The sequence below is a fragment of the Empidonax traillii genome, unplaced genomic scaffold, assembly GCF_003031625.1.
Source record: "Empidonax traillii isolate 1590-97213 ecotype Southwest subspecies unplaced genomic scaffold, ASM303162v1 scaffold144:size1428860, whole genome shotgun sequence".
In the NCBI taxonomy this organism is placed as follows: Eukaryota; Metazoa; Chordata; class Aves; order Passeriformes; family Tyrannidae; genus Empidonax; species Empidonax traillii.
Genome location: NW_020955337.1, coordinates 1,075,100 through 1,085,720, shown reverse-complemented (window position 1 = coordinate 1,085,720; position 10,621 = coordinate 1,075,100). Strand labels below are relative to the sequence as shown.

The 10,621-nt window shown below is 51.7% G+C and overlaps 2 protein-coding genes across 4 annotated transcripts; both read right to left on the bottom strand.

Annotated features, from left to right (window-relative positions):
- Positions 1-911: 911 nt before the first annotated feature.
- On the bottom strand, positions 912-4,872 carry LOC114057746 (placenta-specific gene 8 protein-like). The gene is made up of 4 exons (XM_027884397.1): positions 4,859-4,872; positions 1,690-1,834; positions 1,326-1,450; positions 912-1,019 (listed from the first exon to the last, which is right to left on the bottom strand). Exons 2-4 carry the CDS (start codon positions 1,793-1,795, stop codon positions 912-914), a joined length of 339 nt encoding a protein of 112 aa, XP_027740198.1. The 5' UTR covers positions 1,796-1,834; positions 4,859-4,872.
- A 1,333-nt stretch (positions 4,873-6,205) lies between these two features.
- On the bottom strand, positions 6,206-9,865 carry LOC114057745 (placenta-specific gene 8 protein-like). 3 transcript variants are annotated; one of them, XM_027884396.1, is made up of 5 exons: positions 9,744-9,865; positions 7,894-8,016; positions 7,619-7,743; positions 6,620-6,723; positions 6,206-6,360 (listed from the first exon to the last, which is right to left on the bottom strand). In XM_027884396.1, coding segments are annotated over exons 2-5 (339 nt in total). In that variant the 5' UTR covers positions 8,003-8,016; positions 9,744-9,865; the 3' UTR covers positions 6,206-6,359. The 3 variants fall into 3 exon arrangements, with proteins under 3 accessions (XP_027740197.1, XP_027740195.1, XP_027740196.1); XM_027884394.1 differs by lacking the exon at positions 6,206-6,360 and having other exon boundaries at positions 6,616-6,723; XM_027884395.1 differs by lacking the exons at positions 6,206-6,360; positions 9,744-9,865 and adding an exon at positions 8,178-8,299 and having other exon boundaries at positions 6,616-6,723.
- Positions 9,866-10,621: the final 756 nt, after the last annotated feature.

The window sequence follows — 10,621 nt, the reverse complement described above, 5'->3', positions numbered from 1 at the left end:
CCATGATCAGGGATGGGCTGAGGGGTAGAAAGGTCCCAAGCAGGAGTGACTATCCGGGAACCCCAAAACAACCATCACTGTGGGAAGAGAGAATGGGGGTGGGGGGTCTGCAGGAGCCCCAGGCTGGGGACACAGGGCTCACCTGTCACTGGAAGGAGGGGACTGCACCACTCCTGCCTATATGGCTTTGGAGACCTTGATCCCAGGCACTCTCAGCTCATCCACGAGCTCCTGCAGCAGCAGGGTTGTTGTTCAACTGGCCACCTCAAACCGTGCAGCTGCCTGTGCTGTGGGCTGAGGCTCAGACGCAGCCCCCCAACCCTGCTCTATGCCTGGCAGGCAGCAGGTGATGTGCATTTAGGACCAGCATCCAGGAGGGAGCAGAGGTGACCCAGCATGCCTATGGCCTCCTGTGACACCTGTCCCCACAGCAGGCACGCAATGAACTTTGTAGTCTGACCTCATTGCGACATGGGTCTGTGAGAGGAACTGTCCTTTACCCGATAACCTCAGCAAGGCTCTGACCACACAGCCTACAAAGCAACACGATGCTGCAGGAGGACATGGAGACAGAAATAACAACACACAGGCAGGAAGAGAGATGGTGCTTTTATTGCTGGCATTACCAAGGCAAGGGGGAATCGATCACAACCAAGGCAAACCCCCACGTGGTGCATTTCCACACAGCCAGGGCAGCAGCAGCTCCTGCCTGCAGTGGCTCCATGGTGTGCAGAAAGGATGGCAGCATCTGCAATGGGACAGGAGAGGAGGGTCACCCTTTCACCCGGCCATTACTGTTCGGACACTGCAGCAACCCTCTGTCTGAAGTCAGGTGTTGGTGGAAAGGGAGACTGGGAATCCACTGGGCTCTAAGCAGCAGTGCTGTATAAGGCAGCACCAGCACCCCCAGCTTACCAGAATATGCCCTGCTCCTTCCTGCGGTTGATGTCTCTCTTCAGCTGGCAGAGTGAGCACACGGGGCAGCACCAGATGGACAAAAAGTCTTTCATAATGGAGCCCTGTGGAGCAAGGCACACTGCGTGAATAACCCCTTCCCATGTCAGCTTTTAAGCTTTTCTATTTTTCATCAGCAACACCCCTGGGCAGCTCACCCTGCCCTGCAGCACCCTGCTGCTCATATCCAGCAAGGACTGGGATAAAGTGGTGTGTGATGGGATTACCTCCAGCTCACAGTGGTGATGCAGATGTGTCCCTGGCTCCCCCCCTGCAGAGATGCCCGTGCAACTCCCCGCCTCTGCTGGTCCTCTCAGGCACCCCTTTCTCCTTCCCTGAGCCCCCACCCCAGCACTCAGCTGGTCACTGACCGGGATGTTGTATCTGGTGCGGTAGAGGGTCCTCATGGCCACGCTGTCCCCACACAGGCAGCACTCATCCATGTCCCCAGCCACCTGGAACCCCAGGCAGAGGTAGCAGAAGCTTCCACAAAGACCTGTGGGACAGTGAGATATGGGCTTGGCTGAGGCGTACAAAGACCAAGGAAAGCAGGAAAAGACAGCCAGGAATGCGGCCATGGGAGCTGTGGCTCTTGACCTTAGGCAAAAGCTTCTCCACTGCTGGTACCCACTAAAGTGGGGTTTGCAGCAGGGGCAATGCTGCAGAAGGAGCCGGGAGAACACCAAAAAGACATCATGAGCCAACAGCAGGAATGAGGGGTATATATGTACTCACAGACGCCGCAGTCGGAGCAGCAGTCCATCAACCCAGTCTGCCACTGGCCTGGCTGTTGGGCAGCTGAAAACTGGGGCTGGATCACAACTACATTTTGAGGATCCATTGCCAGCACAGCGTTAGGTCCGTCTAGGCAGTTTGCAGTCTGGAAAGAAAAGCCATGAGAGAAAGATGCTGCAGGTGTTTCCAAAGTGGGTGTCTTGCTCAGACTGCTGCAGTCAAAGAGAGAGGGCAACACAGGTCTCAGGGGGATTTCCACTGCCAGGGTGCCACTCCTACCACAAAGGGAGGGGCACAGCCCTGCCAGGAGCTACCACCGCCCTCTGAAGCAAAGCCCTCCCCAAAACTAGCCTCCCACCAAAGGCACTAGCACCTCGTCCCCTGTCTATGCAAGTAAATTGCTTCTGTGAAAGCAGAAGTACTTTTGCTTCAGAACTACAGTGCTTAAAAATGTTTTGGGTTGGGTTTTTTGTTGTTGTTATGATCACAGTCTCCCAAAGCTTAATTCTAGCTTCTGCAAGCTCTCAGGAGTCACCTTAATCTTTGCTTTGTTTTGTGAGCGTCTCAGCCTATTTGCCTTCCTCTCTCCCTTCCTTCTTCACCTGCTTTCTTAGCGAGCTTCAAGGCAGTGGGTTTTCCTTGTCTCTTTCCATCATTCTAAGCCCAGTTACCAGTTCCCATCCCTCCTTCACTTTACTGACTGTGCCAATGCGTCATCCTCCTCTTCCTCAGTCCCCTGGGGTCACCACAGCCCCTGGAGTTCCTCTCCATTCCATCCTTCCCCAGCAAGGGGCTGAATCCTCTGAGAGCAGCAGAGTTCCTGCTCCCCAGCACCATCCCCATCAGGTTACACCTGACCCATGTAACATCTCCACTTCCACCTTCCTTCCCTGCTACTCCTTAAAGGGGGGGTGCAGCGCCACCTTCTGCCATTCTCACTTTGACTTTGGAGCTTTAATTTAAAAAAAAAATAAATACATATAGAGAATACTCCCACAGGAAGTCCCATGCAGACACACACTCCCTGCCCTATGCACAAGCTCAGCACCTCTCTGTTAAGCAGCTGAGGTGCAAAGGCTCCGTGTCTTAAAGCTACGAGAGCCTTCTCCCCCTCCCAGCACACACTGTACATCCTCAGCAAAGAAACTATCAGCGAGAAAATAGCCTGAGTTTTGGAGCCTGTAACTGCGAGCTGCTGCTTGGGAAGAGTCCCAAGGCAGCACCTCAGGGAGGTCCTGTCCATCTGCCACATCCTTGCGCAGTGTGCAGGCATTTCTGTGATGGTCACTGAGGGTGTTTAACAAAGCATCTCCAGGCAGTTCGGGTACTGCTTTGCTCCTGCTCAACTTTGGCACGTTTGTCCTCCTTGCACAGGCAGCGCTGCCTGTCTGGGTGATGGGTGGGGGTGCCCACCAAGCAGCCCTCCCTGCCCTACCCCTGTGTGACAAGGGAGTGCCTGAGTTTTGGGGTGCTGGGAGGCGCAAAAAGAAAAACAGCATTTATGTTTTGAAGAAAAGGATGATGGCATTAAATTCTGTTAAATTCTGTAAATTCTGTTAAAATGCTATAAGGGGAAATGGGATTGTTTTTATATCAGAGTTGAACATTTTCACAGAAGTTAAGTATTAAACACCAGAAATATGGTGGAACAAATATTTTACTATGCCCAGCACTCAGATGATGCCATTGAGCACGTGGTACCCACATCAGAGAGACATAGGCTGACGCATTGCATTTACAGACTGTTCCAGACACATCCCTGCTGTCAGACACAGCCTTGTTGCTGTAGGGTAAACATTTGTTCCTGGCAGTTAAAGGAAGAGGAAAAAAATTATTGAATTATGCTGTAAGAGGGAAGAAAGCTTGAAAAAAGTCTCCATGTGGTTTGCCTCTGACTTTTTGCAGCTTTCTGCAGGCAGTGGAAATATGGCTGGGCTGTCCCTATCTTAGACACTGGCACCTGCTCCCATTCAGTGGCCTGGAAAGGGCAGAGCAACAGCTGGTGAGAGTGTCTCAACCGCTGTTCTGCTGGGGTTTAAAGATCAGGCTGTTTCCTGCTACTGAACAACGCTGTCAAGCTGTAAAACTGTTGTTGTGCCCTCCCTGGGGCAAGTCACCCCACTGCTTGCAGGTAGAGACCTTTGGAGCAAGCTCAGGCAACCCCAGCAACCACGGGCACAGCAGGGGCCACCGCACCCACCATCCCTCACCAGAAACCTCCTGGCCCTGCCCTGGCCAGTTGGCCCTGCTTGTTTATGCACAAGATCCCAGGTAATTCCCACCACTTCTGCAGCCAACATAACACCTCCTGGCACGCCAAAACAGCAGCCCCTTCGAGGAGCCTTGACACATGATGATTTAAGAATAGGGAACCAGGAGGGTCAGGGGAGGAGACAGACCACAGACAGGCTGTGCACAGACAGACTGAGGACAGCAGGGAGAGACGGCACAGGGGTCCCATGCAGGGACAGGGATGCCCAGCAGCAAGCATGACCACAGGGAGAAACGTGCACAGCAGCAGCAGCAGCAGCAGGAGAAGTTTTAGGGGCAGGACCCCATCAGCCTCCCCTGCTGCTCCTGCACAGATAATGTGATCAATAGTAGCACCTCGTAAAAATGCCCTTCGCAGGCAGGGCTGACCACGGGCTTCCCCTTCCCCTCCCCAAGTGCAAGCACACCACATCCCTGCACAGATGGAAGCTGCGGTACAGAGCAGGCAGCAGCCTGGAGAAGCCTCTGGCACACAATCACCTCCTGAGAGATGGCCCAGGCCCAGCACATCCAACGTTATCCCCCCCGGTGCCTCCAGTTCTACAGCCCCACGGCATCACCAGCTGCACTGAAACAACTGACAGGAACAAAAGGATTCTCAAGAGCATGCAGCCACATTTCACCCATAACCAAGGTCATAAAGCAGCATTTATAGGCCCCTGTATATATGCACAAATGAACAATACAGTGCAAAAAGCTGCTCTCCTCTACCTCTGCTGCCCACTTCTGTTGACATGCCTGTCAGCAGCATCCAGCATGCCATGGTTTAGCCCTGAAGTAGTTTTCCAGGTAGAAAACCTAACCTTTATCTCCACCCCTTCCCCAGCCCCACTGCTTCAGCCGCAAGCAATTTCTGTAGTTCTGTACCTCAACTGAAGCAAAGCTACGCCATACCTACTTTCCAAGCCGTCCTCGTCCCAGGAGCAAGTACATCCTTTTCCTGGTTGTATCCCTTATATGTTCTCTGGCAAACGACCTCTGCTCTCTGACTCAAAGACCAGACTTGGGTTTCGGTGCTGCTCTGTGCAATTGCAGCTCCCTTGCTGCAGGCTGCCAGCCTCCTGCTGCTCCTGCTGGGCTCCTGCTGCCTGCCCTCGCCTTTCCCCACCCCAACATTCCCAAGGCCCAGAGCCCCAGTGGAACACACCGTTTTTGGGAGACGTTTTCAGGGAAGGGCAGTTTGTTTCCAGGCTCCTGTGCTGCCCTAAGCCATATTCTGCTGTAAGTGCAGTGCCTTTCCTTCATTAACCCTGAGCATCAGCAAGAGCTGATTGTAACTACACTGGGTGCCACAGGTGCTGCCTTGAGTGACATCTACGAAATCCTGACATGCTGTGCCGGGATGATGAGGCAGCCTGGTCCTTCTTCTCCCCTCCCTCTCCACTTTCCTGGCCTTTACCTCTCTTAGGCTAAAACCGCATTTTCTGTATGGCAAGGAATCATCCACAAGACTGACTGGGCAAACTGGGGTTTAGGGAGGTGGGAGAGCCATCAGGTACACCCACCCCACAGCATGGTCAGAGCCACTGCCTGCCCTTCAAAAGTTTTGTGGTGAAGGTGAAGGCAGAGATGGGACAAAAAAATTCTCATATTTTTCTTAAAAAGTGAATCTGGGGAATATTTTCAGGGATCGAAAATCCTTTAGCTTTTCTCTGAGTGATGGAGAGAGGGTGGATGCAACCTCCACCTCCTGGACAGGAGTGCCAGGGCCAACAGCCCAGTGCAGACAGATGGGCTCTAAAGGATCATGCAGGAAGGCAACAGGCCAACCAATGACCCAACCAGGATTTTAATTGCAGGTGGGTAGGAATTCATGCTCAGGGTCCATAGGGGAGCATGTCTCTGTAACACAGGAGGTGGGCTGGTGCCAAGCAGCTCCAAATCCCCATGCTTTTATGTTTGGAAAGGTGGAACTGGCCAGCAGCCCTGGACAGCCACCCAGGCCACCACAGCCGGGGCGACTCAGCACCAGGTGGCCTGAGGATGTCACTTATCTGCAGGAAGCCCCACTTCTACCCTGTAGTCGTAGTCACTTGTCCAACTTCTACAACTTGAATGAGCAACACTGACTCCTCCTATGTATAATATATCCTTTCTAAAAGCTGACTGAATAACAAAATACTAGTGAAAATCCTTCTCTGCAGCAGGCACGGGAAATCTCAGCTGCACCAAGGGCTGCTGAGGGTGGACGGAGCAGGAGAAGGGCAGGTCCTCTCAGGTGGTACAAGAGTGACATAGACAGAGGTAGGAAGACAAAGTCAAAATTTTATTGTTGGGAGTTACTCAGGGAGGGGGAAATCAGCTAAAATCAAGGCAATCTTCACATGGAGCATTTCCCAACAGCCAGGGCAGCGGCAACTCTTGCCCACAGCAGCTCCACAGGATGCAGCGAGGATCCATCTGCAATGGGATAGGAGAGGAGAGTCAGGGAGTGGGGCTGTGCCTCACCACTCTGTGTGGTCCACCAGTCCTTCCCTCTCCACCCTGCATGAGGTTCCCAGCAACATCTTACTGTAGGACAGGTCACTTTTGTCACATGTCCATGGCCACTTCCCCAGTGCAGCAACCCTTTGTCAGGTGTCGGTAGGAGACACTCTGGGAAGCCTCTTGGCCACATGTAATGGCAGCTTTATAAAGCAGCACCACCACCCCAGCTTACCAGAATATGCCCAGCTCCCTCCTGCGGTTGATGTCTCTCTTCATTTGGCAAACGGAGCACACAGGGCACCACATGGTGATACAGAAGTCAGAGCAAATGGACCCCTGTTGGGAAGAAATTAGTTAAGGACAGAGGCTTCCCAAAAGCCATGTTCCAGCCAAGAAACTGTTAATCCCGTTCCAGGTGGTGTGCCCTTTGTTTCTTGGCTGGCTGCAGCATCCTGGGTCACACACACTGAAACCCAGGGCTGGTGAACCCCTGGCACTATGGAAAGGAAGAAGAGAGTCCTTTGTGCAAGTTACAGATAGCTAGTCACCCTTTGGCTTCTAAGGTTCAGACTGGGGAGAAAAATGCTACACAGAGAGACAATTTGGGCGTGAACTTGGGCCCTCATGATTTGCACTTGGGATAGCAGCAGTCTACCCTTTGCAGGATGTAAACCCTTCACATATGTACTGTCCACCTTTCTCCCAAATCTGATTACAGATCCTTACCTGTTATAACCAACTTCATCTATTCTTTAATCTGCTCACAAGTATCTCAAATCTCTCCCATCTTTCAAAGATAAAAGGGGGAAGCAGCAGCCCAGGCTCTGCAAGCCACTGCGGTCAGCAGCAGCTCAGGGCAGGACACGTGCTTCCAGTGAAGGGTGCTGGAAAGGAGCTCTGTCCAGTTTATGTGTGTTGTTGGATACCAGCCCAGGGATTAGCTCAGTTGAGGATGTCCCTGTTCTGTGCCCTGTCATCATGCAGGATACAAAAGGGAAAACAATGGCAAGGGGAAATCACTGCCCTGTGCTTATCCCTTATAGAATCATAGAATCACATGGGTTGGAAAAGACCTCTGAGATCATCCAGACCAACCCCTGATCCAACCCTGCCGTGGTTACTAGACCATGGCACATAAAAACCTCCAGGGACGGTGAATCCACCACCTCCTCGGGGAGGCACCTCGCCTCTCAGCCTCACAGGAGGGTGAGGGGGCAGGTTACCCACTGACCGGGATGTTGTATCTGGTGCGGTAGAGGGTCCTCATGGCCACGCTGGTCCCGCACAGGCAGCACTCGTTCATGTCCCCGGCCACTTGGCAGGCGAGGCAGGGGAAGCAGAACATCCCGCAGCAGCCTGGCAGGGGGAGGAACACAGCAGGGGGTGAGGGTGTGCCTGCCCGCTCAGAACTGGGAGAACGGGGCTACACCCTCTCGAGAGGGTGTGTGACCGACCGCAGCACACCCCTGCTGAGGGCTGGCAGAGGGGACTTCCCACGGCACTCACAGACGCCGCAGTCGGAGCAGCAATCCATCAGCCCCGTCTGCCAATTGTACCGCAAGGCAGCGGGCGCGCCACACTGCGGCTGGATCGTCACGATGGTCTGCGCGGCCATTCCTGGATGCTCTTCTGAAAGAGACAGGTGGGGAACAGGAAAAAGGTTACTTAGTGAAAAAACTCTGGTTGGTCTGAACCTCCAACCAAACTGTGGGTCGTCGCCCTTCAGCAGGCTGCCTTTTGCCCAGCTCGCTTGCCGTCGCTGGAGGTGATAAAGCACAACCATATCTGACCTGCATCTGTGTCCTTTCAATGCTTTTGCATTTTCTACTACTTTATCCAGCCTTCAAAACAGCATCGGGCCATTGGCATTCCCCACTTCACCCCAGAAAGGTTTCAACTAGTGCTTAGACACAGCTCACTGATTTCCCTTGAGCCAAGGCAGGCTGGGCAGTAAAGCCAAGCTAAAGGGAACGACTTGGGCATTTCAGTTGTTGGACTTGGCTTTTTTTACACAAGATGGCTTTGGCATGGGTCCAAAGCATGTGGGAAGCACCTGCGGTCTCAATTCCTCGTAGCAAAGCCAGGCTCCACGCAAGAGAGATACTATAGAAAACTCTTATCTCCAGTTTCTTGTCATAGAGAGCCAGAAAGGCTCTGTCCCAACTCTGACACCCTCTCCTTGCCTTCCTATGGTTAAGCAAGAAATCTTGAAAACCAGTAAGCCTCAGGTCTAAAATAGTAATAAAAATAATGATAATAATAATTATGATAATGGTGGAGATGATGATAAAAATAATAACTACTCTTTCTGCTTCTATTTTCCTAGCCAAGTAAAAAAAGCACAAAACAGCCTTAGATAAGAATTCAAAGAAAGTTTGGCTTTGGGGCTAGGTTTTTCTAGATAAGAGAACGCCTGCCCACATTTGTTAAGACTTCTTTTCCTTTTTTCTACAAATTGGGTTGGTTTGTTTTAACTCTTAGAAACAGCAGCTTGGCAAAGGCAGAACCACAGTGCTGGCTAATCAAGCTCTCCCCTGTGCAGTTTCTGAGCTCAAAAGCCAGAATAGAAACTGAAATTAAGTAGGAGCTGCTGGGGGAGGGGGAGTACTCTCCACCTTTTGGATTAACCCATGCTTCTCCAGAAATCCCACTCCTGGCTTCACCTGGCAGCACAAGCCAGCCTGCAAGCCCGGCGTGAATCACAGAAGTCACAGAAGATGCCAAGTTGAACGGAAATGCAACTAGAGGCAGTACGAAGCGTGTCCAGAGGGAACTGCAAGCGTGTGATGCTTTCGAGAGCTTCCCTCTGCCGACCCACAGCCGTGCTACCAACATGTGGTGAATCTCTCTACGCGTTTACAAACTCACAGTATTCTGTACGCGAATATTATTCACATATTTTCTCCTCTCCTACCTGCAAACATGCAAACAGATCTCTTAGCTGTAAAAATTAAGACTGCAGCACGAAGCTGCTCTTGCCACCAACAGCAAACCCCGCAGAAGGGACAGCAAACACACAGGGAGATCAGGCAGCAACCTAGGAAAGCGATCAGTATCCAAGCTCGTGGCAGGCCAGCCCGGTTTAAAGAGAGAGTAAAATACCAGTCGGATTCCTTAACATAGTTATGCGATTCTGTCAGCAGGAGAAAGCAGCAAAGGTAAGTGCTACACATAATCCAGCTTTCGTGCATAGCTCTTTAAAAGCCTCCCCCCTTCCCCAAGTAAAATTTGCAACATAGTTTGCTTTAAATTATGTGCTAAGCTGGGGAGAAAAAGAAATCCTTACTTTGGCATTATTATCCCACTCTTCCCAAGCTAAAAAGTTATTAATAATTCCATGCTTTAAGAGAACCAACCTTTTGGTGAGCAGCCTCTGTCAGAGCAGGCTTTCTCGCCAGCCGGGACTGTGCTGAAAGAGCTCTGGGGAAGGTGAAACTAAACTTGCGCACGCTTGGAGGTTCTTTCTGGCAGCCAACAACAGGCAAGTATGATGGGTGGGAGGTAACTTGAAGGGGGTGGTGTGGAGATTTGCCCTGTCGTTAGGATTACAGATTTAACGAGCCTTTTTTTTTTTTTTCTTTTCCCAGACTTAACTATTCATCTTATTAAAAAAAAAAAAAAAAAAAGAAAAAAGTGACATATTTATTGTCTATTCTTTATTCCCTTAACTCTGCCTCCTTGTTGCTCGTCAGGGGAGTATAGCTCTAAATGATACGCACTCTTTGGGACAGACATTTTCCGAACATTTTTCCACACAGAAAAATTGTACTTATATCCCAGACCAGACTGAAGGCAGAGCACCTCCGAGTGCTTCACTCTGAGCTCTTCCCTTTCCTTAAGGAATAAGCTTTGGACAAAGGGGTTGATGCAGACCTGTTTGCTTTAACAGCCAGGTTCGGCAACGGTGGGCGGGCAGAGTGGTGGGAAAGGGGCTGTGTCAGGGGGCTCTGGGGGACCGAAACCTGTCTGTGGAGCTCAGAACAGCCCCTGCCCCAGCCCGCTGATGCAGAGGGCTAAACAGGGCACTCTCAGTCAAAGCCAGCAGCAGCTAAACCCACCTGCACCAGGGGGCAGCTCCCTGCAGGTCAGCACCCTGTGCCATGACCTTGACATGAGGAGAAGCCCCAGCCGTCCTATTACGCTTCCATTCAGCCCCAGACAAGGAGGCAGCAGGGAGCAATGACACCTTTGATTTTAATCCTGTTCTTCATCTGCAGTGTGCTCCCTGCTCCTT

Excerpts from the sequence above, each read along its gene's own strand:
- LOC114057746 (XM_027884397.1), bottom strand. The coding sequence starts at position 1,795 with ATGGATCCTCAAAATGTAGTTGTGATCCAGCCCCAGTTTTCAGCTGCC. Across the intron at positions 1,451-1,689 it reads CTGCTCCGACTGCGGCGTCT|GTCTTTGTGGAAGCTTCTGC; the intron begins GTGAGTACATAT and ends ACTGTCCCACAG. Across the intron at positions 1,020-1,325 it reads GCACCAGATACAACATCCCG|GGCTCCATTATGAAAGACTT; the intron begins GTCAGTGACCAG and ends CTTGCTCCACAG.
- LOC114057745 (XM_027884394.1), bottom strand. The coding sequence starts at position 8,002 with ATGGCCGCGCAGACCATCGTGACGATCCAGCCGCAGTGTGGCGCGCCC. Across the intron at positions 7,744-7,893 it reads CTGCTCCGACTGCGGCGTCT|GCTGCTGCGGGATGTTCTGC; the intron begins GTGAGTGCCGTG and ends TCCCCCTGCCAG. Across the intron at positions 6,724-7,618 it reads GCACCAGATACAACATCCCG|GGGTCCATTTGCTCTGACTT; the intron begins GTCAGTGGGTAA and ends TCTTCCCAACAG.